Source organism: Lissotriton vulgaris, chromosome 9 (genome assembly GCF_964263255.1).
Source record: "Lissotriton vulgaris chromosome 9, aLisVul1.2, whole genome shotgun sequence".
Taxonomy (NCBI): Eukaryota; Metazoa; Chordata; class Amphibia; order Caudata; family Salamandridae; genus Lissotriton; species Lissotriton vulgaris.
In genome coordinates this window covers 246,198,491-246,224,595 of record NC_141697.1, presented here as the reverse complement: position 1 = coordinate 246,224,595, position 26,105 = coordinate 246,198,491, and the positions used below count along the sequence as shown (strand labels likewise).

Here is a 26,105-nt window from a genome sequence, read left to right as displayed (position 1 = left end):
TGCCAGCCCCCGTTTTTTCTTAACACACAAGGGCCGGATGGCCATAAACACACGTCACCTCTGAATCACAATCCCAGTCGATATGCAACGCTTCAGCTGCCCTCCGCTCGAATTCACCCATCCCTAGTCTTATAACTACACTTGTGGCTGCCGGGGTCCTGGTGGCCTACACATTCATTCACCACGTGTCTAACATCGGGACACGCTCCCTACTTACTCGAGATAAAGTGGACTACTGTCCAAGCACACCTGTGCTAACGCATCACGCGTCAAGAAGACACAGTGGACTACAAGTCCCAGCACGTCTCTGCTAACGCATCACGCGTTAAAAAGACCGGGACACGCCCCCAACTCACTCGCGCTACCATTTCCAGTGCAGCTTGGGCGTGCTGATGCGAAGTCCGATTGAATCGCAGAAAACGTAAGTCCCGCTTTAATATAGTGTTACCATGGAGAGCTAGCAAAAGCCTATCTAGCCCTCGACTGATCAATTCCTTCCTTTGTCCCCACAGTTTCCGAACTACAGCGGCGGCTGCCGCTCGAGTTCGTGTATTCCTACAAGAGTCTACCTAACAAGGTAGGAGTACACTTTACCTTCGTAGCACTTCTAGCTACATGCGAAAAAAACTAATAAGGGCATTTGGAGGGTGTTCTCTGACACTCAGTGTGGTTTATCTTTTCAGGCATAACCTTCATTATTCCTGACTTCTCGCACATCGGCACCCCCGTTTACCATGTAGGGTTGTATTCACCAAGGTACGTGCCCACTTCCCCTTGATTATTTGGAGGCGTACGTGTTCCATATGGCTAAATGATTAATTAGGGTTTATATCATCTTACCCACAGGCTAACCCACAGAGAGTTTCCTGACATTCCAAGTTTAAGGTACCCCATACGTGTATGTACAGTGTGGTAGTTTCAGTAAGGTGGTAGTCAACATCGTATTGATACCACGTTTTTTTAAATCCACAGCAACAACGACCCCCAATCCTTGTCCTGAGGAGAACCCTCTACTGATTCCATGGGTTCGAAACGCGTCGGCGTCCTGCTCCACCCAGATACCGCAAATATTAGGGCACAATAGGAACAGAATTCGCACAAATTCTACATGTCTGCTTAGTTTTTTGTGTGTTCCTATGTTGTTGTACCATATGTTAAAAGTAACACGTATCTAGTGGTGGTGGAAACAAGTAGGCTAGTATTTCATTTCCTTGTCCACTTGTTCATTTGCAATTTAGGATTGGTGCCTCAGCACAACAATATATTTTGAGGCATAGCATAGTTGTTCATTGTAATCACAATTATTTTACGTGTATACTGTAATGTTATGTACTGTGTTTTGGTTTCAATGCATTTGTGTATCACTGTGAATGAGGTGTGTATCTTTTGATGCCAAAAACTTTTCAAAAAAACTTTTCCATAAAATACAAGTGACCAATCACTAATGGGTTGTCCACCTAGCAATTATTTATACTAGGTGTGCATTCGTTTGTATTTATTCAGACTGTCCGGCATCTTCTGGTGTTTGCTTCCTAAGAGTGGTCCAAGCCGGTCAGAGACAGGACCCAGCCTTTCCCTCTTCCTTACTGTTTGAAGGGGGGCAGGGCGTCTCGGAATTATGCCTTTAATACTGGGCTGCACAGATGATTCCCGTATGAGACTGGGTGTTCGAGAACAGAAATGATCCAGTGTTGCACACAAGAGAACATCATGGTACCCTATATTTACCCTCCTCCCAAACCGCTCCACTACCTCAAATAACAAGGCTTCCTTACCTGTACTGGAATGAGGCATTCAGACATATCAAATGGTTGAGCAAGCTGACAAAGGTGATTCCCCTGTGGTGCAGGACACAGCTGCCTCATGATTCCCAACTGGAAGGTATTAAATCCTGGGGACTTACTGGGATATCTTACCTGGGTGATATGGGGGACGATGACCATATGAAACCAACGGGCTCAAGACTATAACCCACACAGATCCCAATTCTTTAGATATTTTCAACTCTGCCATGCACTCTTTGCACACAAGCAAGTTCTGAGACCTATTCCAGAGTTTAACCTTTTGAAGGGCAAAGTAGTATTAGAACCCCTGGAACACGAGGGTATCTTCAGGCTGTTTGGTCCCTCCTCCCTAATTCCCCAGACCCCACAGATGAGATGAGGGCAGTCGGGGAACAAGAACTGGGTTAGCTGGTTGAGGCATGGCAGGAGGTAATGATGGCTGCACAGGCCCGACTATCCCCTCTATTCTTAGAGCAATCCAATTTAATTACCTACATGTGACATACTACAGCCTTGGTCGAGTGTGGAGGATGGACAAGGTTAGCACCCTAGCGTGTACACCATGGGCGTCTTCCCAGGCTACATTTTATCATTTGGTCTGGGATTATCCACCTAGCCAAACATATTGCCAACAGAAACACTTTTTTTCCGCTGGATGCAGAAGCACATGCCTACTTTTTCTGATTCTACGGTATCCCTCCTAGGCATAATGGAGGGAGCAAAGAATGTTTGCTGCCAAGTTGGGTTCTTGATTGCTTAGTGTGATATTGTATGGCATTGGTGTCAGGCGAAACACCCTCTGTGGGCGAATGGCAGAGTGGCATGGATTACTGCCCAGCTGCAGACCAGGTACCGTATAAGTGGAGAGGTTGCGAGAAGAAATATCAGAACATTTTGGGTCTGTGAACTTCTCATCATGATCTCATGCAAGTTTACTTGTGGCTCTTTGGGTCTGCTGGACACTCTAGCTGTATGTTTTCAAGATTCACGAGAGATGCGAATGCTAAGCTGGGCCTTTTGTCTCTGTTACTTTTGTCTGGAAGTTAATGTGATAACAGCTTCAGTTTTTCACCTCTGCCCAGAGAGGCAAAACGGACTGCAATTCAAATGTGAAATGATCAGGCACTGCAAGGAGTTATATAGAAAGCTTGCATGGCCAAGCATACCTGGTTACCCTCTAACCCTGGGCGTCTCTACCCAACTGCCCTCCTCATGGAGCCATCGGGAGGGATTTTATATTATATGAAGCAGAGAAATGGTGGTGTTTGTCGTTCCAATTACGTCGATCTAGGTTTGTCAGAGATAAAATGGTGGAATATAATACCCGAGTGCTTAAAAGTAGGAATTATACTGGATAACCTGTACATAAGCCACAAGAACAGCAACATGTTGAAAAGCATAAGCAAAAACAATATCTCTGGTTTCACCAACCAAACACAGACCTTTCAATGATGCAGTTTCTGCGTCAGAGATTCCCAAGCCAAACGGATTTTTCACTTTTCTCATACGTTTCTCTGATATTTTGGTTGTTGATTCCCGTTCTTCGGAATTTCTTAAAATAACAGGAACATCCAAACCAAACCTAGAAAACCATTAAACAGCATAGGTTTACAAGTGTGCATCTAATTAGGTATTTTCATATGTACATGAACAAGCATAACTTTTTTAAAAAGTTTTACCTTCTAAAGCAGGGGCTGTAAATAATGTGACTATGAAGCATGACTTCTGTATGATTGAGTAATCATCAGATGTACACTGCAGAGCTGTCCGACATTGGCTGGGAGTGTCGGATCCATACCACTTTTTCAGTATAACCACTATGCAAACGATTCAGATTTCTATTCAATGTTTGTAAATGTATCATATGAAGAAAAAGTGGAAATCTTACAAGGATCCACCCCACCTGGACCATCTTTATATGACATGGAGTTGGCTTAACGGGCAGCCAATACGATAACATATATACACATTACATACACCGATCTCTCCAGTCGTAACCCTTACATGACAAATTCATACAGTCACAGCTCATTGAATGACCCCAACCTATACATGTGAATCCCTATATGCAATAACCTGAGGTTCATGTGCTGTTTCCATATGTTCCCATGCCATGTAGGATGGTGCAGTGAGCTGACCACGCACGAATGGTAAAATGTGGTCTGGAGGAAAGGCGTTTGATATGCAACAAGGCAAACTCAGCCTGGCATCATTTCAAGGTGGGTAAATTAAGTGCCATAACTTCGGCTGACCGTTACATCTGTTATTCACATCACTTGGATACAGCATAAGTGCATTATTTAGCTTTAAGCAAAAAACAAGCTATTAGCATTATGTACAATGGTCTTTAAAAGGTGTGTCCCATGTTGATCCAGTACAGATGGCACAATTCCAGATTTTAATGGCAACCACTGACTAGTTAAGTGAACTACTTTTAGATTCATAGGGCTAAAATCACCATACATTTTGTGTATCTTACTCATGAAAATTCAGAAGCAACCCCCATCAACGTTAGAAGTAACACACTGCTCATAAAAAAAGTGTTGTAGATCAGGCCATTGTATATAGATGTATCCAATGCAACATCCTAAAATTCTGGCATGGATCCTGCTCTTTTGGTCTAAGAAGACACCCTTGCCTTGAACCCTGGAGGTTATTAGGAGAATGACGTATGTCGGTAGGAATGGCCAGGAGGAGACGTAGAAGAAGGGCAGCAATGTCTAAGAGTATATGATTCACAAAGAAGGGACTTCCTTCTTTAATGGATTGTCCCAGTCTTACTCCTAAACAACTGGTTAGCGCAGATTGTGGAGCACAAACAATTTTTGGGAAAGGCTGCAAAGCAGTTCCTGGGCAAAACAGTAATTAAGACTTGATAACAAATCCAAGTGAGCAGGCTATCCAAATACAAGAACCAAGCTGACCTATTTAACTCCATCCGTGCTCATGACGAGCTCAGCTCGTCATGGGGCACGGTTCTCATGACGAGCTGAGCTCGTCATGAGCCGCGGAACGCTCACACGCGGGGATAATTCCCCTGCTGTGCTGAACGTTCCACGGGAGCAGGTGTGGTCATGACGAGCTGAGCTCGTCATGAGCACATGAGCACTGTGCCTCCTGACGAGCTGAGCTCGTCATGAGCATGGGGGCGCTGTGCGCACCCCCCGCCCCTCAGCACAGCGGGGGAATTACCCCCGCTGCGAAGGGGTTAATTCCTTCATTCACCAAAAGACACACAGTTGATGGACGGGATGCAGAGCAAATCAAACATTAACTCCCAGTCAAGAGATCTGGGTTGAATCCATCGTTCTTTTGCTTACCATGCCACCCAGTTTAGACCCAGCCATATGCAAATCAGTCATGACCCTGTGCCTCATGGGAACAGTCCGGCCCGAACTGCCAAGCCAGGTCCTCCCTAGATCGAAAACAAGAATCCTGGGGCTGGTTTCAGGGTATTAACATGTTGCAAGGATCCTGCTCATACACAGAACTGTGCACAGAGACCTAGGACATCAGTGAATTGTGGTGTACCAGAAAATCACCTCAGTACCAAGAAAAACCCCAACCAGCTAGCTTCAGTGTCACATTAGCTCTTCGTCTTATAGCAAAGTAATTAATGATTAGACAACCTAGAACATGCAACTTAGTACGAACTCAGGAATGGTGGGAAGTGAGAACACTCTTTTGTTATACTCTCATACCAGTCCACAACGGAAGTAAATAAGAGACACAGTAAGGTTAAAATATGTATTTTAATGACGTGATCTCATGTGCAGTATCTTAGCCAACATAAGCAGACATATGATTAAAAATAATATGGTCAGCATGGTTACAATTCCATAAAATACAAAAGGAGAAATCATATTAAAATGATGGTGAAAACAGGTCCTATAGCGTCTAGTTTTAACACCTTCCATATATAGGAACTATGTATTATAAACTATAGAAGGTCTCTAGGCTTTTATGGGGGACCCCATTACCTTTCTGCTCAGTAAGAGTAAATTACATCTGGATCAGCATAGGCGCTCTGCATCACTGAAAACGGAAATCTTCCAAGTGTGTGAAATCATGGCAAGTGTGTGATAATATGGACGCCAGAATCTTACTAGGTTCACATCTGCCAAAATGTAGTGTATAGAAAGCGTTAACTGGACATGTAGAAAAACAGCTAACATGTTTTGATAACCTTGACGACTGCAGAACTCATTGTGCAGACTTGTGGCACGATGTAAGTCTAGAGATGTCGAAAACAAACCTTTTCTCATGTGTAGACCTTCGTGAAGGTTAACTTACAATAACAGCTATGCAGTGTCGTGCGCAAAAGGTAAAATGACGTTTAAACTTCTAATGAGCCATGCTAACATAACATGCGCGCAAAGCAGGCCTCAGGCCAGACTACAACCTCTCATTAGCCAGGTTAGCTTGAATCCAGTGGCACGGTGAGTCCGAGACCCACGTATGGGCACACCCAGCACACTTAGGAGCGAGAAACGAAAAGACACACAGATGCTGGACGGAATGCAGAGCAAACCAAACATTCACCCCCAGTCAAGAGATCTGGGTTGAATCCATCGTTCTTTAGCTCACCATGCCACCCCAGTTTAGCTCCAGCCATATGCAAATCATTTTTTTTTTTTTTTAAGTGTTTTTATTGTGGTGGTTTCGTCAAAAAACAAATGCTGCAATCACGCCCGTGCACATGCAGGTACAAGACGCGGCATAATAAACAGGTTAAATTGTATTACACAGCCATTCAGTCCACAACCCTGAGGTCTGACGGCGTACTGATAGAGCAACAATAGTAGAAGCAAAGCAAATCCTGCATTGGACACAGAGAGGGTAGTTACACCACTTTTATAAACAGAAACAAAACTCAATTAAATAACTTCAGAGAGAGTCAAATAGCCTATATTCCGTCTGAAGGGTCCTGTTTGGACAGTTGGTGTTGCGTCAACAAAATCAGGGGGCAATCATAAGTGTCACAAAAGCATTCAAAGATCGCAACGGAGTCAGGTGAGCCCCCCCTTAGCGTGTAAACCCACCTTTGGATCCTCCATGGGGCATTGCCAATTCTATCGTAGGAGAATCGCACAGCTCGCCTCTGTATGCGGTCCAGTGTCCCTATTTCTTGTCCCATACTTTTGGGCACCCTCGTACTTTATACACCGTCTTCTCAGCTATCATGCATTGATCCATTGCAGCCAGCCAGCCCACCACCAGTGGTCTGTCCGGGGAGCCCCACTTCATTTCTATGGAGCGTATGGCTAGCAGATAACCCAATGCCGTCCATTGCAACTCCGGAGCATTCAGGTCGTTGGGCCCCCAAATGTTGAGGACACATTCCCTAGGTGACGTGGAGAGTGGTTTGCCCAATGATCTGCTCATTTTATTTAGCGTAGCCGTCCAGAACTGCTGTATCACTGGGCACTCCCATAAGATGTGGTAAAAGGTACCAGGGAGTCCACAACCCCGTAGGCACAGTGTGTCTGGGCGCTTATCAATTCTAGCCAGGGTGAGGGCAGACATGTACACCCTGTGCAATACTTTTAGTTGGATCAGTCTATACCTGTGACATATAGCGGATTCCTTCGGGGACATTAGTGCCGACCGCCAGTCCTCCTCATCTAAGGGACCCAGGTCTGCCTCCCACTTGGTCTGTAGCGACAGGAAGGAGTCGGGAGATTGTTGCAGAGCTTACGGTAGGTAAGAGAGATGGCTTTTTCAGGAAGCGGTTCTGACAGTAACCTGTCCTTCAGAGGGGAGGTATCGGGTATGGAGGTGAGGTCTGGAATAGAGGCCTGGATAGCGTGTGTGACTTGCAGGTATCTGAAGAGCTCAGTGGATGCGAGGGCATGTTTAGCTTGGCGGTCACTAAAGGTCAGCAATTTACCCTGGTGGACAAGGTCTCCAACCACAGAAATCCCGATCGTGTCCCATCCGTTGAAGCCCTGGGAAAAGCAGAGGGAACCCAAGCATTGTGTAAACCACAGAGGCGAGGCTTTGGTAAGTCTGTCAGCCCATCCCAATCTTCTATTGGCTCTGTGCCATATTTCCACCGTATGTGCCATAGGTCTAACGTACCTGGTTTTGGTTGGTTTACTATAGAGGGCCCCCAGATATCCCTCTCGCCCAGTTTGACTTTTATCCAGTAAAAAGGCCAGATTCAGAGGTGAGCCGTGTACCCAGTGATTGATCACCACAAGCTGAGAGGCCCAGTAGTACAGACGGAGGTTAGGGAGGGCAATTCCTCCATCATACCAGCCCTGGAACAACTTGCAGAGGGCAATCCGAGCGGGCCCGTCGTCCCAGAGTAGCAATCGAAGCTCGCTTTCCACCGTTTTGAAATAGGAGTCTGGGATGGGGAAAGGGCAGTTCTGTAGGACATACCGGAAACGTGGAAGGGCCAGCATTTTAAAAAGTGCCGCCCGGCCCGGGAGAGAGAGAGCGGGAGTGATCGCCAGTGAGTAACATCGCTGCGAAGCCTGCGTAATGGGCCAAGCAGATTACGGTCATGGAACTGTTTGGAGTCGGGTGTAATAAAAATGCCAAGATATGTAAAACCTTCGGTGGCTATTGTGATAGAGAACGCTCTAGGCAGGCGAGGCGGTGGGCCATGTACCATATACAGCACCGATTTAATCCAGTTTATAGTGTATCCCGAATATTTCCCAAAGTTGATAAGGACGTGAAACAGGCTGTTAATGGAGGACTGTGGGGACGACACATATATCAGTATGTCGTCGGCATAGAGAGAGATCTTGTCCACAGTTTCGTCGCTCCAGCGTAGGCCTCTGATAGAGACATCTGTGCGGACCCAAAGAGCCAGAGGCTCCAGGGTGAGGGCGAATAACAGGGGAGAGAGGGGGCAACCCTGCCTGGTGCCCCGATGGAGAGGAAACTTCCGGGATGTGTAATTATTAACCCAGACCTGGCCCAGAAGGCCCGTGTATAGAAGACGCACCCATCTAATGAATTGGGGTCCAAAGCCAAAGCGGAGGAGGACCTCGAACAGGTATGGCCATTCGATTGAGTTTAACGCCATCGCTGCGTCAAGAGATAGGATGGCAGCGTCCTGCTGCATAAGAGGCCGACGGCTCAACACATTGTGAACTCTGCGTAGATTCAGCGCTGTGTTACGGCCCGGAAGAAAACCAGACTGATCGTCATGTATTAGGGAAGGGAGTACTAGGAGAAGACGAGTAGCCAGTAGTTTAGCCAGGACCTTGGCCCCAGCGCTAATTAGGGATATCGGCCGATAAGAGCTACAGTCGGTGGGAGGCTTGGCAGGTTTTAGTATGACCGCGATTGAGGCCAATCGTTGGTCGAGGGGAAGAACCCCGAGCTCCAGGCTCTCCGTAAACATATTTAAGAGATGGGGAATAACATCAGGTACCATTGCTTTCAGAAATTCAATTGGGATTCCATCGGGGCCCATGGCCTTGCCGGAATTCACAGCGAAGAGCGCCTTAGTGAGCTCCTCCGCAGAGATATCTGCGTCTAAGGCAAGGCGGTCCGAGTCCGAAATGGTCGGAAGGCGCATCTCCTCCAATAGTTGTCGGGATTCAGCGGCGAATAGCCATTGCCGGCTGTATAAACAGTTTCCAAATGGTCGGCAAATGCCTCTGCGATATCGTGCGGGTCCACTACCACAGTTCCATCAGGTCTAGTAATGGACGACACCCATCTAGAACCTTGGTCCCGTCGCTCCAACCATGCGAGCATCTTGCCCGATGGCCCGATGACGTGTGTGGAGCAGCCGTGCCTGTGCCTTTTCCTGGGCCAGCGCCTTATAGGCCAGTTGTTGGGCACAGAGACGAGCAGCAGTGGAATCGGATGGTGCAACATTATGGGACGCCTCAAGCCTGATGAGATCAGTTTTGGCCTGCATAATTTGTTCGGCATGCTTGCGCAGATAGCTCGTCTTAAGGGCCAGTGTTTCTCCCTTCACAACCGCCACGTAGGCCTCCCAAAGCGTAATGGCCGAATCCACCGAGCCAACATTTTCCTGAAAATAGAGTTCAGTACACTCCTGCAGCGCCTCTCTTATGTCTGGGACCTGCAGTAGCCAGGGATTAATAACAATAGGTCCCCGCACCACTTGACGATTATAAGTGAGGTCTACCATAAGTGGCGAGTGGTCGGATATTCCACGAGGGAGACCTCTCGGGCGTACAAAGTAACCGACGTCTGCGTTGGAGCAGAATAAATAATCAGTCAGTCAGTCAGTCAAAAATATCTTTATTCGATTTAGTTAAAATCATACAAAGAGATAAAACCATTTCATACAATGTTAAAACTATTTACAATATCATACAAGTCAGAGCATACATGAGATTTATAAAAAGGCAAATTAAATTAATTTTGTATTAAGCAAAATTTGAGTACATTGATTAAACACAGTGTTAAAAAAGCCGTTGTTCTGATGTGTTTTTTTTTTTTTTTTTTAGTTCTAACTGCTGCTACCAAAAAAATCGGCCATACAAAATGTGATGCGTATGCTGTTCAAAGATTGTAGATATAGCAGGGCTGGCCTCACTTGTGTGAAACCAGCCTCCTTCAAAACAGGTAACAGATATTTTTTCCTGGGCTCTAAATAAAACCCACAAAACATAACAAAATGCATGGTATCTTGAACGGAAAAGTGATCACAACAACAAGGGGGGCTGAATCAGGTTTTTCCCACGTTTTAAAATTGCCCAAATAAAAATGTAACAAATTAAACCTAAACTTATTCAGGAGGAACCTGTGGAATGGAATCGTGAACAAGCCAAGGTAAGGTGCTAGTGCAAATGAATTTACAAGCAGATAATGCCTCCTCACTGCCGGTTTCACAAGTTCCTTTTCCTCACGGGATGCTCTTGCCCTACCCATAAACTGCTTCTTAATCAGATCGATATCTTGTTTTTTGATATCCCGGGGGGATGTAAAAAGTTCTGGTCGTCCCAGGTCTGAGAACTCCTTCATCAAGTAGGCCAGCCATGGCACCCATTTAAAGTGGTCCAAAGACATGACATCAGCCATGATCTTATGGTTAAGGGGCATCTCCTCGTTGAGCCAGGTCTTCAACCAAAAGATCAAGGGTGCCATGTTCAGGCCATCAGTGACGAAGTCCAGGCCCACCTCCATATGTATTGAAAAAGTGGGTGTGGACTGTGGGACAGACAGGAGGGTCCGAATAAATCTGTTTTCCGCCTTCTGAATTGGTTCCAAGTTTACATAACCCCAAAGGGGTGAACCATATGAAGCCAAAGCAACTGATTTGCTTTTATAAATCTTCAGAAGGGCTTCCATCGGCCTAGCACCCAACCTACTTGCAAATCCCATGATAGCTGCTGAAGATCTGGTCACCGCCAGCCTTTTCGCCCTGACCTGGGGTCCCCAGGATCCCCTCTGATCAAAAAGAACCCCCAGATATGGGAACGTGGAGACTCTGGTGACGATCTCTCCCTTACATTTAAAGATTTTAGATTTCCGTTTGCTGCCTTGGCGCCCCACGACCATGGTATGGGACTTGTTTGTGTTTACTTTTAAGTCCATAAGATCCATAAATGTGCCAAAATGCGTCCAGGAGACGTTGCAGGCAGAGACCAGTGCGGGCTATCAGCACTGCGTCGTCCACGTACAGGAGCGCAGGGATCTTAAATTCTCCTGCACGCGGAACATCACCAACAACATATTCCAGGTAGGCACCCAAGCCGTTAATGTAGATGGTAAAGAGCAAAGGGGCCAGTATGCAGCCCTGCCTGACCCCTCGCATGGACTTAAAACGGGACGTGCACCTTCCCTCATTAGTGACCCGCACTGCAGCAAAAAGCTCTTGGTGGAGAGAGGCCATGAACTTGACCAGTGCCTCATCTATCCCCATCTTCAGGAGTGTGGTCCATAACTTAAACCTGTTCACCAGGTCGAAGGCCGAGGAGAGGTCCATAAACGCTAGGAATAGGGACCCCCTCCTTGGCCACCGTGTATTTCGAGATCAACAGGTGTAAGTTGGAGCATTGCTCAGCTGTTCCTTTCTTCTCTCTGAAGCCGTACTGAATGTCGGCCAGCCCCCGCAACACTCTAGACTGTCCCTCAATTTATCCAGGAGGACTCTACCTAGGATCTTGACTGTAGAGTCCAAGAGGGATATGGGCCTATAACACCCGGGGTCGTCCCGCTGGCCCTTCTTAAAAATGTGGACGATGGCCACGACCACATGCACGTGCTGGTTACAACCGCGTTCCTCCGAGGCTCCTATCAGCCTTGTGGACGGAGATACGGGCGTGTGAGCCTTTTGCCGGTGCACCCCCCTGACCCAGCTCTGATGGCCGCCGAGGGATGCTGATGTGCCGGGCAGACGACTACTGGCAGCGCCGCTGCGTGCAGCAGAGTTACCGCCGGCGGGGAGAGGCGGTGAGGTCATTTTCTGAACCCTTGGCTCCCCGGACCTGGATGCGGTGGGCACTGGTGAGACGGTACCCCCACCCCCCCTCGTACTGTATTGCGGTGCAACTGGAGGGCTGACTCGGCTCAGGCGGGCGGGACCGCCTGCGTCGGAATCTGCCTCTGGACTAGCGACGAGGGGTCGTTTACGGATTGTTCCTCTGCCCTGCTGGCCGCCCCCCTGCCGGCGCCCCTGCCTGATGTGTCCCGATTTCTGATCGCCCATCCCTCCCATTGTCACCGGATTGCCGATGTAAAGATGGCGGTCTCTGAGGAAGGAGAGATGGCTGCTTCTCTGTCCCCTGGACATTCTGTCGCGCCTGCTCTAACTCAATCCTGTAAACCGGAGATGCGGACCCAACAGCCGTCTTGTGCGGGATTACAGCGGGCCCCCACCTGTATGGAGATCCTTGCAGCTATCATGGATCTCAGATCTACGTGTCGGCAAACTATTAAGGACTTGTGCCGCACAATGGACGGGGCGATTCTAGCACCGAGACACCGGTGGCGCTCTGATTTTTTGCTGCCTACAATTGTCTTTGGCCCGGATACTAAGTTGCAGCAGGCACCTGCATTGTCGCCGGCGATTTCTGACAACAGCGCTATTGGCTCGCACACCGATGTTGCTACAATGTCGCTCTCCACTCCGCACTCCGAGGTTCAGCCTCCACCATCATCGCTCCTGTTTGGATCGCAGACTCCCTGGCTGCCCTGCTTCTTTACAGCTCTTGCCTCTGAAGCCTCCTCCTTTCCCCAGTCGGTGGTACTTTCTCCTGTTAGGGCTGGGAAGCCAGCCTCTTTTGCCAATCGACTCTTTGTGGACTGGGGACACTCGTATCTTCCTTCCATGCTTTCTCTATGTTGGAGACGGCCATCTTGTCCCTTTGTTCTGCCATCGGACTGTTTCCTGCAGTCGCCATTTTTGGGAGGCTTGCAACGCTCGGGCCAGGGGTGATGGATCCTTGCTCTGGTCTTGCATCCATGGCTGACGGACATCGGGACTCTCAAACTACTTTGGGACTTTTGATTGTTATTTTGTCTTGCCCTACATAGGGCTGTGATTGATGGGCACAGCTGCTGATTCCTGTTCAGGTGATGGGGGGTTTGGTGTGCGTGCGGTCCTGGGGCAAGTGGAGAAGGGGGGGTCCCTACTATGCTTTCTTACTTAGCTGACTGCGCTCTGGACTGGATTGTTCTTAATGTACTGGGTGGCTGTACGCTTGTTGTAATTGCTCGCTTCGGGCTACAGCTGGACTGATCTCTTGTGGGTTGCGGTGTCTGGGTTGGGGGTAGGGTGTGGGCTGGGAGCCCGAGTTACAGTGTTTCTGGCCCTCCCCCGGGCTTTCTTCTCCGGGGGGTTGTCTTCCCCCCGTCTTTCCCTTATGTGGGTACTCTTGGGGCGACAGGCACGTTAGTAGGGGGGGGTGGGCCATAGCCTCTTCGACGTGCATGGTGGGGGGGTGGGGCTTTATTCTTTTCTCTTTTCGTTTCTATGGCCTTCTTTTTATCTTTCTTCTTATTTCTCTTTTTCTTCCTATGTCTCTTGGGTCAGACGGGAGGTTGGGTTTGGTTCTTTAGGGAACGTCTATTTTTTCTGTGTTTTGCGTCTACGTCCTTACCATTTGGTTCATTGATTCTATGATATAGATACCGATTCTCATGCATAGTCATTGAATGTTTACAGAATTTGCTCTTCCTTCCCTTTTTCCACTATCGATTGAGGGCGCATATCCGATCGCGAATCTGGACATGTAATGACTGCCTTTTTATACGTCACTGGATCCTTTCTTTCTGCTATATGATGCTCCCTTCTATATCCTGTCATATCGTAGGCAAATTAGATGTAATTCCTGGCTTATACACTGAATGGGCGGGCGCTATTTGGGACGGCATCTACCTCTGTGATTATATATCCTTATTGTAAATGTTTACGCCAGTATTTTAATGGAGATGAATCACTGTTGACCATCCTTCATGTTGTTCGCCCCCTCAGCTACCCTGTCTGACTTTAGGATGATCCATCAAAATTATAAAATGAAACCCTCGTTATCCTTTTCCTTGGGCTCCTTGCAAATCCTTCGTTGTGTTCTTGTTCATATTTGCTGCAACGCAAGGTACCTCGGGATAACTGTATATTGTCATAGCGGCCGGCCCGCAGTGGTTGTAGGCTGACGCTGTGTATTATGTTTTCGGAAAATAAAGGTTTTCAAAAAAAAAAAAAAAAAAAAAAAAAAAAAATGTGGACGATGGTAGAAATGGCCCAGGTGGATGGTATGGGGTTGCCATTAACGGCGGTAAAGACGTTAGCCAAAACCCCCGCCCATAACTTGGGTGCATGTATGAAAAAGTCAGCCGGCACCCCGTCAGGTCCAGGGGCCTTGTTCTTGGTGGTGGCCAAAATAGCTTTCTCCACCTCAGATGTGTTAAAATAAATAGGAGCGGCATCCGGGGCCACCAGGGGGCATGCTTCACCACCCATCCCATTATCCCCATATACCTTTTTAAAGTGATCCAGCCATTTGTCATCCGGGATAACACAATCCATGACATCGTTATTTGAATCAGAGAAAAAAGGCTGTTTGATTGTTTCCCAGAATTGCCTGCTATCTTTCAAGACTGCCACGGAGAGGAGGTTCTCCCATGCTTCACGTTTAATGTTATCTTGTCTGGTCTTGACTGCTAGTTTGTAATTCTTCCTCAGCATTACAATATCATCCCTAATCCTAGGGGTTCTCTTCAAGGCTATCTTTAGGGACTTATGTGCCTTTGAGCAGGAGGAATCAAACCAGCGCTGCTTACTACGCGCTCCTTTCCTGGGTTTTGCCAAAAGATCCTGTGAGACCTGCCCACACATGGTCTCAAAAGCCCCTATAATCTCACATTCCCTGGCATTTGGGTTTTGGCACACCGCCACCTGGGCCTCGATTTTCAGGAAAACTTCCGCATAAAAGTTCTCCGGAACCACCTTGGCCCATTTGAGCCTTCTACCCTGGTCGGATGTACGTAGGGTGTGCTGTAATCTGACTGGTCCCGGGTTTGGTCCCATATAATCTCCCCAGGCTACATCAAGTATGACTGGATTATGGTCACTATAATGGGAAGGGACTGTACGATAGGTGATGACCCTGTTTAAGATGCCTTGTGTTACAAAGATGTAATCAATAATTGTTCCGGGGTCAGTACCCGTAAAGGTAGCTGTTCTTGTGCCCCCCTCCGGTTCATAGAGATTATGGTTGGCCAATAAATCTTCTAGCTCCTCACCTGATGTAGTGTGCTCGAAGTGCGGTCCTTCTGGACCGTCTCCCCATTCCTTGTTACTTACGCCACATATTTGTTTACAGGGGTGAATATTAAAATCTCCCAGAATTAAAATGTCCAGAATAAATAATCAATTCTGGACATATTATCATGTGCATTAGAATAGTGCGTGAAATATGTTGTGTCTATAAAAAGTGAAGGCGCCAGATGTCAGTCAATCCCATAGCATGGGCGAAGTCAGCCAAATCCGAGCTCTGACGGTGTGATCCTCTCTTGGGCCTCCTGTCCAGGTTATCACACATTGTAATGTTGAAGTCCCCCCCAATTAAGAGTGTACCCGGGGAGAGGCTCAACAATTGAGCACCCAGTTCCTTAAGGGAGTATCGTACTAAGGTTAGCGGGAGGTACGCAGAGATGATGTTCAGGGGACGCCACTCCCAAGTAGCCTCTACTAATGCGAAACGACCTAGAGGGTCAACCTAGCACCGTGAGTGAATGAGTGCAAGAGTTTTCCTAACCAAAATCCCGGGACCCAGAGGTAAACCCGCGTGAGTCAATAGCTTGTATCCCCCTCTCAGGAGCGCCAGAAAAGTGTTACCAACCAAGTGTGTCTCCTGCAATAGAACAATGTCGGGAGAATGGCGCCTGAGGAACTGAAGAATCACACTTCCTTTCATTTTGTGACCTAAACCATTGACGTTCCATGAGAGGATAGTAAGGGATCTAGAAAGTAGCTGTGTCATGACTGTGAGAGTGGGGGGTCAGATAGACGGGTCGTCCGGGAAGAAACCACCTGTGGCAGCTCAGCCGCGGGATCCCTGGGAACATGGGACTGGATTGAACCTGTGTTTCCCAGGAACTTGGTAGCATCCAAGGCATTAGGCTATACAATCTGGGACCCTGGTTAGGCGAAAAAGCAAGACTTAAGATGACTCTGCTGAAGACACAAGGATGAGTAAGACTATTTGACCATAGGACTCTGCGGAGGACAAAATTGAACAATATAATAGCAACAAGACAACACAAGCCCCCCCACACCGTCCTCCCACCCTGCTTCCCTGCTCGCGGATTCAGAACTATCCACACCACAACTAGGCAGAGTGCCTGTCGCCCTCCCACTCGTAATTGGGGTAGAAGGTGAGCCGCCGGTGCCACTTGCCCGACTCAAGAACCACGTACATATAATATACTTGTAAGAACATATCATAAGACTCGTGCTACATTCACATAACAGAAAAGTTACTTGTTAGTCAGCTGGTGCGGCCCGATCTTGGCCGAAGGAAACAGGACGCAGGAACATCAGTCAGTACGAAAGATGGAAGCCAGTGGCCCCGGGCATCCGCAGCATCTGCTTGGGTGTCATGTATCCGAGATCGCAGCTTTTTCTGAGACGTTACGCCCCAGTAGGGGGACGTCACTTCACTCCATCAAGAGGTCGGGTGAACAGTTCTGGACTCCCTGGCATATGTTCTTCTCGTGAGAGTTCGTCGGGCGTTAAGCGGTTCCGCGGAGATCCTCCGACCCTACGCCAGCCCTCTATCCAGTCCCATACCTCCTCTGGCGAGAGAAAGAACCATGTTTTACCGTCCATCTCGACGCGCAGTTTAGCAGGGAAGAGCATGGAGTATTTGACGCCCTTGTCGCGAAGCGCCCTTTTGACCTCCAGGAAGCTGCGACGAATCGCCTGCACCTTTACCGTAAAATCCGGGAACATGGAGATTCAAGTGTTTTCTAGAAGCAGAGGCGGGCCGGACCTAGCAGCCTGAAGTATAGAGTCTCGGTCTCTAAAGTTGAAGACCCTCGCGATGATGTGGCGGGAGGGGGGGGGGGGGGGCCTGGCTTAGGGCTACCGCCCGGGACCCTGTGCGCTCTTTCAATGGAGAAATAACTCGAGAGCTGCTTTGGTTTAAGGTGCTTCGTAACCAAGGACTCCACAAATAAGTCAGCTGAGGGCTCCTCCATTCTTTCCGGAACCCCTAAGATGCGGATGTTATTCCGTCTCGCCCTCCCTTCATAGTCAACCAGTTGGTCACTCATCTGCTTCTGCTGTTTCTGAAGCTGGGCGACTTGCTGCTGGAGCGTAGATGTATCATCTATCAATGCTGCCGTCTTGACCTCCACGTCTTTGACTTTAGTGCCCATTTTACGCAAATCGTTGCGCAAGAGAGTCACCTCAATGTTCACGGAGTCAATTCGGGTTTCAAGAGAGGAGCGGACTCCAGCGATGGCTTCCATTACGTCCTCTAGGGTGAGTGTCTTTGCCCCCTGCGAGGGGGACGCGAGCTTCGGATCTCCTGGGGTGGCGGTCTTTCGGTTATCCCTTCTATTGCCCCAGGAATTCTTGGGGATCTGTCTCTGAGTCGGGGGCTTCGACCCCTTGCCGGACGCCATCTTACTTGCCCGGTGGAGTCCCAGATCGATCAGGTCGAGGTGGAGCCAAGACAGAGGACTGAGACGAGCATTCTCGCACGGCGCTGGATCTTTTCAGGAACACACTCCACAGCACCCCCGGCTCCACTCGCCGCGGTACCAGTAGGGTCCACCTCGCAGACGTCTGCGGACACAAGCCGCCTCAGTGCCAGAGATACGGATGTGGGTCGCAAGATAGTTCAGGAAGATCCACCGGGCAATTCAGGCAGCCTTAAGAGGGTTTAGCGTTGACGAGCTTCTGTGCGCAGTAGGTCGTCTCGGGCCCCAAGGTGATGGCAGGTTCAAGAGCGGGAGGGTCGCCACCCAGGCGCAGAGAGGAAGCACTGAATTCCAGGGCACTGGAGGGCGCAACACTTGGAGCGGGACCACCGCGGCAGCGTAGGGACAAATGATGGTGCAAGTGCGACGTGTACCTTAAGTAAATGTCCAGCGTTATTCAGTAAGCCCCAATACAGTCTTGGTACCCGATGGGCTTTTCGACGTCAGAGACAGAGCTGCAAACCAGGCAAGGTCGGTAAGGAGCAATATGTTCCAGGGCCCACCAGGGCAAGCCGCCTCCGATGCAGTCTCAAGTACAAGGTGGGCAGCAGGCGAGGGGGCTGCAAGGTCACACGGAGCAAGGGGGAGCGCACCAGAGCCCCAGAGGTAGCAGGCCCCCAAGCCGGGGCGTTGCCTGAAGGGCGCCCCGGTGTTCCAGCGACTCCCGCAGCTCTCCTCCACTCAGGCCCAGGATCTCTATAGAATCACTCACGGGGGTGCGGCTCGTCCCAGCTGGAGGAAAGGAGGTCCGACGGGTGGCGGCGAGGCAAGATAGGGTCCGACCCAGATCCGGCCCCAGCCGGCAGGATGAAGGCGGATCAGAGCTCCGCAGATGGCAGGCCTTAAAGCCGGGGCGTCGCGTGAATGGCACCCTGGCAGGCAGGAGACCCCTACAGTCTTTCCCCACTCAGGCCAGGGGCGGTTTCCCAAACGCGTTCAGGGGGTCCGCTCCACTCCAACAGGGTGAGAAGCAGGTCCGGCGGATGGCGGCGAGGCCAAACTGGTACCGACCCTGGTCCGGACCCAGCCACGTCCAGCCGAGGCCGAACAAAGGCTAGTCGGAGCTACGGGATGGCCGCCATCTTGCGGGCCTCGGGGGACCACCTCGTATCTGGTTCTATCTTCCTTCGGGTAGCATAGACGGGGCCAGCATCGCTCCCAAGTAGGTACAGTCGTTTCCTGACGGGGTTCTCCCTATTTGCAGAGGAGTCCCCGTTCTGTAGACGGATCAGTGAGGCGGATCGTCGGGCAAGGGTCAGGAGTCGCGCTAGCAAGCGACCATTCCCGCCGGCTGTCAGCCACGCCCCCTTGCAAATCATTCTTGACCCTGTGCCTCGTGGGAACATTCCAGCCCGAAATGCCAAACCAGATCCTCCCTGGACCAGAAACAAGCATCCTGGGACCGGTTTTAGGGCATGACCCCTCATAAGCCAGGCTAGCTTGAATCCAGTGGCAGGGTGAGCCCAGGACCCACGTCTGGGCATACCCGGCGCACTTAGGGCGAGAAAGCAAAAGACACACAGATGATGGACGGAATGCAAAGCAAATCAAACATTCAACCCCAGTCAAAAGATCTGGGTTGAATTCATTGTTCTTTTTCTCACCAAGCCACCCCAGTTTAGACCCAGCCATATGTTTATTATTTAAGAGTTATATAGCGCTGGCCAGGCCCGAAGGTATCGGAGCGCTTTACAGCATAACAAGGAGATCACACAATATAACAGTAGTAAGCATATTAACTTGTGAGGAATCACAGAGCGCTGTACAACATTAATAAATCAGTCATATACACATTGGCTCGTGACGAGACCCTTTTAGGAAGAAGGGGACACAGGAACGAGTCGGGAGGTGGGTGAGGTAGAAGTCTTAGTGTCAAAGTGGCTGACTGCTGTAATGTGTAAGATTCTGCGCTTAGGCTGCAGCTATCCATTTGATAGTAATCGGTTGATGAAGAGGTCTTTGAGCTTCTTTTTTAATTTTCAAAAGGAAGGGGTAGTCCATTCTGTGACTTGGGGGTTCTGCTCCTTATTGGAAATGAGGAGAATTTCCATCTGTTCTTGGTTGAGTTTCAGGTGGTTGAGTGATAGCCAGTGTTGGACTTCTCTTAGAGTATCGTTTAGTCTCTGAATGTCATCAATGGAGAAGCTTTCGAGGTAGATCTGGGTATCGCCCGCATAAAGGTGGAAGGGGATGTTGTTTTTTTTATTTTCTATGAAGGTGAGGGGTTCCACTTAGATGTTAAGAAGTTGTGGGAGAGAACTAAACCTGAGGGACACCCCTGCTGACGGGGAGTAGGTCGGACAAGAAGTTTTTGATTTTTATTCTTTGGGTGCGGTTCTGTAGAAAGGATGTTAACCACTGTAAGACCACCTCTTCCGCTCCTACCCTGTCTTGATATACCTTAATGAGTAAGTTGTGGTCAACCGTGTCGAAGGCTGCCGATAGGTCCAGGAGTATGAGTAGACAGCATTGGTCTTTATCAAGTGTATTGTGGATATCATCTATGACATTCAGGATCGCTGTCTCTGTGCTGCAACCTTTTCTGAAACCCGATTGGTGAGGGTCTAGAGGGTTGGTGCTGCCGATGTGTTGAGTAAGTTGGAGGAGAACACATCTTTCCAGGATTTTAGCTAGGAGAGGGAAATTGGAGACTGGTCTGAAGTTGTTGAGGTTGTTTGTTTCAGAGCCAGTTTTTTTTAGAAGTGGCGTGACTTGGCCGATTTTGAGACAATCATGCATGACCCTGGTTCTCGGGGAGCTATTTACCTTTATACCCAGTAAAGCTCATAAGAGCCTTGTGAAACTAATGTAATATCCTACACAGTGCTCTAAGAGAAACTCATCAACAGACTGAAAAAGCTTCAAAATCAGTCAACCACAATGTGCTTTAACTTGCTAAAGTTTGATAGTTTACAACCAGGTCTGGAAGTTCTCCATTTAAGGCATTACAGAACCCCAGGAAGCAGACTTCCATGTGTTTGAAATTATTTGCCTTTGACACTGTTGCTTTCCAAGAACCTCAGCCAGGGACGTATTTTTAAAAGCTTAAAGTACAGGATTTTACAGAGGTTTCTTCCATCTGAAGAATACATATTGCAAACACGCAACCTAGGTGGATCACAAACTTTTGTCATTCTAATAATTGGCCATGGTTCTAAGGTGTTTGGGAAGCACTTTGTTTTATACACATGCAATTTAAACACTTTTAAGTTATGGTCCTTCAAATACTGGGCCATTAAAGTCCTGCCTCTGGTGTTTCACATACTGGTAAAATACAGCCCAAGCGTTGGAGATTTACATACTGATACTGAGCACTTTGTGGAATTGGTCCTAGCTCTGGTGCTTTAACTATTAGCTTAATACTTGCCTTGTTGTAGTGCTTTATAATTGTGAATGTATTGGCTGGCTTCAGTGTTGTACATTCTGGCATGCTGCAGAAATAAATAGGATTATGATGATGCTTCCATTCTAGGTCACAATGTATTTAGAGATGATTATAGTGCTTCAAATACGTTGGAATGGTGAAAACTAACTTGGCTATGGAGTTTTATACTCCGGTGCACCCAGCAAACAGCATGACATTAGACAATGTGGGCACTGGCATCCAGGCACTTCCAGTAACCCGTAGGGGGACATTCTTCTGAGTGTTGCCAAAATCGTTAATACTAGCAATTTGAGGATAATGAATGACCTAAACCACCCTGAACAGTCATTACAAGTCTTGAAAATTCCACTCGTGCAATCGCTATGGTGAGTTAGTTTTTATCAGGGTAAGCTATTTTTAGGGCCTACTGACTAGTTCTGGCACAAGAGCTAGAAATTACATAGAACAGGTGTTCTGTTCATTCAGAAAGAAGTGAATGAGCAATAATGATTAATTTAAATCGTGTTTTTATCTTAGAATGTGCAGTGCGTTCAAAGACAGAGGTTATACTCTAGGTTAAGTCTTCTTACAAATTGATACTTATTTTATCCTGGACATTGGTCTTTACTTTTCTTTCCTTGACTGCAAAGTCAGAGGACTATATAAAGTAAGCTGTCTGACAATAGTCTTGGGGTACAGGGAGGATAAAATTAGCAGCTGTGGGATGCCGGTTTATTTTTTTCTAAAAGAAAATTTCAGTAGCTTGTAAATAAACTGTTCAAATATTTCAAAATATATCAGCAGTTAGGAAAGCACTTTTTTGTAATTCTGACATATGCTTGAAACAAAGTTATTAATAGGACTAAAACAGATCACAACACTTTACTTTGTGATGTGCAAATGAAAAATACTTGCCGAACCCAAATTAGCGTTTGAAGGCTATATAGTTTTATAAATAAAACTACAACAGTGAGAACTTTTGTGGTCATTTCTATGGAAAATGTGTTTTCTGTAAATGGCTGTGTGCTACCACATCATGCTGCAACAATATATTTATTAAAAGTGAGAGCATTTAAACATAAACTGGAAACATTCCTGCCTGCTCCCTGATGACAATGCTATTAGTAAACTAAGAAGTTAGGTTTCATGTGTACCTTTTACGTGTACTACATTCTTATTGTATGTGGAGCAAAACTTTAGTCTATTAAATCAATCAAGAGTTTTTTTAAGCCTGGACGGAGTTCGCAGAGTTCCAAGTGCAAAAAAAAGTCTGCCACGCTACGTGTGAGCTCTGTAAGCGGTGGAGTTTCTTTAGATAAATGCTGTCTGCAGTGATTTTCAGTGCCAGGTGCAATCATCGCAAATGGCACCATGCACAGGGCAAGTGGGCGCTGCTTCCTTTCTGCCACTCAAGTAGATTTTTACTCGAGCAGCTACTTTCTCAACACGAACGGATGCTTTCTCAACGAAAGTGGTCTCGAGCATACGCGACCACTCGCTATGAGAAATCTCACCGCCTGCATTGAGAAATCTTGCCGGGAAGTTGATTTTCCACGCTTGCGCTTGCCAACTTGTTGTTGACTATTGCGAACAAGGAAAAATATCGCCGGGAGGTGGATTTCCCTTGCCCGCCAACTTGACGTTGATGAACGCGAGCGAGGCAAAAAACTCTGCTTCGCTATGCGGAGTGTAGTTTTTTGGAACTCGGCGAGCATAACGCGGATTGTGGAAAACTCAGCGAGCAGAGCAGAGTTCACCACCCAGACTTAGTTGTTTTCATAGAAGGCATGTTGAGCTCACATATTTGAATGTGCTCTCATAAGTGATATGAGTAAAAATGAAGCTTGGTGAAATAAGATCTTTGCCTAGGATCACACAATTTGAGACCAGACTGTGGGTCAAAAGCATTACAATAAGGTCGAGTAGATTATTCAGGTCACTAGAACTGTAGGTCTGATAAACGTTTTATGATTTTTCAATGCCAGCATTATCAACAACAGCCATTGACTTGACACAGAGATCCTCCCCAGCTCAATGAACAGCCATTGCCTATTAGAGTAGTAATTTGCATGATTGTTTGCATATTGGACAAAAACCATAACAGCTGTGTAGTACCCTTATAAAAGGGGTCATCCTGAAGTATTTTAGAAACACTGGTGTCATTTCTCTAAAAATAGGAAATTAGATTTTTCCCCAATGAAATTCAACCTGCTTCTCACACGCCCTGCTTTGCTTACCACACACAAATATGTCTGAGTGTGCATTCAATGTGTTTTTGTATTGGGCACACCGTTTCTTTATAGATACATGATTTTCTGCAGTGGTGAAATACTACTGATGGGTTTTGTCATAGCGCTTGAAACGCCGAAACTTTTTACTACTTTTGTAGAAAATCTTCCTTTTCTCTGTGGCCACCCCAGATTGTTCAGGATATTCTGAGCCCTATTTTTACCGAACTTAGAAATCTGGGCACTTTATTCCTGCTAAACAACAGTAAAGTGCCTATACTCCCCTTCAAACATGTTAAAATTGGCATAAACCTGATTGGTGCAACTAACTATCCTATAAGGCCATGATATATATGGTGTGGAAATGTTCCTGACATGGAAAGTTAAATCAAGCAAAAAATCAACATGGGGGAGGTGGAAGCGTGTGCGTTGATCACTCAGCTCTCACTAGTAACATATCTTAGCCCTTTCACTGCTGCCTCCCCCCCCCCCCAAGTGCTAAGCCTTGTTTTGGCTATTTGGGGTAGTTCGTGCTTAGGCCGCTGTCACTTTTTGTCCACATAAGGTATCCATGCCCAATTTGCGTTCTTTTCTTCCAGCATCCTGAGGATTTTAAAGGTACCCTGGGTTTATGGATTTCTCGGAGGGGGCCCAGAAATTACCCAAAATACAGAAACATTTATGTTTTCTTTGGAACAAAGGAAAAAAGTGCTGCAGAAGAAAGAGTCTGTTTTTTTCCTTGCAAATTGTATCAAAGGTTTTGTGGTGCTGAAATCACCATCTTCCCAGCTTTCAGGGAGAGGCAGACTTTTGCCAGAAAACCAAACTTTTCTACACAGTTTTGGCCTTTTACTGGGACATAACCTATTTTTACTATTTTTTGTACTTTCAACCTCCTTCCAGTTGGTGGTAGAAATGGGTAAGAAAGCAATAATGGATCTCGGAATGTTATACATTTCAGAAAAGTAGACAAAATTCTGAATTTAGCAAGGGGTCCTTTGTGTAGATATTTCAAGGTTTTCCTATAGAAACTAACAGTTGAAATAAAAGAATATTGAAATTGAGTTGGAAAAAACCAGCTGTTTTTGCCAACGTTTTCACCTGTAACTTCTTCCAGCTATGACAGGTCTTTGCAAGCAATATACTGCTACATCCGCTGAATCCTTCTGGTTGTGGTGATATATAGGACTTGTAGGTTCAACAAGAACCAGAGTTACCCAGAGACAATAACGAAGCTGCACCTTGCAATGGGTTTTCATTGTCTAACGGGTATATAGCAATTCATTTGGTAAAATATAAGGAGTGAAAAATAGGTATCAAGGACACCAATGTGTTTCCGAGATGGAAACAAAATATAGAGTTTAGAAGCAGTAGTTATATGCACATCTCCGAAATTGTGGGTACTCTACACGCATGTGAATTAGGGGACATTTTTCAAAGTTACTTCTTTCTTAGACCTTGCCTTACATTTAGCAGGCAGAAATGCATAGAAAGTCAATAGGCAATAAAAGTTGTTCTACAATTCTGTGTTCCCCTAAGTCTACCGATAAAAATGGTACCTCACTTGCGTGGGTGGGCATAGCCCCTGCGACAGGAAATCGCCCAAAACGCAACACGGACACATCACATGAACCCTAGCTCAGCCGGCGTCTGGGGAAGCCTAGCAAACCTGTACTTTTTTGTAAACTAGACATCCTGCAGAATCCAGGAAGGGGTGACTTCTGTGGCTCTCAAACTCTTTTTCCGCACATTTCTGTGATGGAAAGGTTGGGAATCTGCTGGGAGCCACAAACTTCCACCCAACCAGCTTTCTCCCAAAGTCTCCCATTAAAAACGGTACCTCACTCATGTGGGTAGGCCTAGTGCCCATGACAAGAAACTGCCCAAAACGCGACTTGGGAACATCACATTTTTCCAGTGAAAACTGGCCCTTTTTTCGCGATGTGCCTAGCTATGGATTTTGGACACTCCCTCAGCCAGCACCCAGGGAAACCTAGCAAACAAGTACATTTTTGAAAACTAGATGCCCGGGGGAATCCAGGATGGGAGAACTTGTGTATTAGCAGGTTCTATTACACAGAATCCCTTGCAAACCTCAAACTGTAAAAAAAAAACACTTTTAAGGGTGAGAGGCCTGGAGGAAGGATGTGAAGGGCCAGACCAGGAGTCATTCATGATAGGAATTTTCTCAACGGTCCTGGGAGATGGCCGTCCAGAGGTCCAGTTGGAACGAGTACACCGGGTGGGCCCACGATTACAAGGAGAAAACTGGCGCCCAAGAGACATTCTGGCCAAATTCAGCTCCTTTAAAACCAAAGAAATGGTCGTCCCGAAAGCTAGAAGCAGCGACAAGGTCACATTCCAAGGCACGACATGCTCCCTCTTTCATGACGTGGCCCAAGCCACACTGGCACGCAGACAACAATTCCACCCAATTACAGACGCTCTAAGGGAACGCCAAATCAAATATAGGTGGACTTACCCTTTTGGCTCAGCCTTTCTCTTTGACAATGAACATTGCCACTTTACAGAACTGGAAGAGGCGGCTGCCCCACTCAGACTTAAGGACAACTCACT

General features: G+C 47.3%; 1 protein-coding gene across 2 annotated transcripts in view; it reads right to left on the bottom strand.

Moving 5' to 3' along the window:
- CGRRF1 (cell growth regulator with ring finger domain 1) overlaps positions 1-26,105 on the bottom strand; it is a 160,869-nt gene that overhangs the window by 98,956 nt on the left and 35,808 nt on the right. For both annotated transcript variants that reach the window (XM_086937435.1, XM_086937436.1), the window contains exon 2: positions 3,227-3,366. In XM_086937435.1, the coding sequence (XP_086793561.1) occupies positions 3,227-3,366 (140 nt within the window). The remainder of the gene's footprint in view (positions 1-3,226; positions 3,367-26,105) is intronic.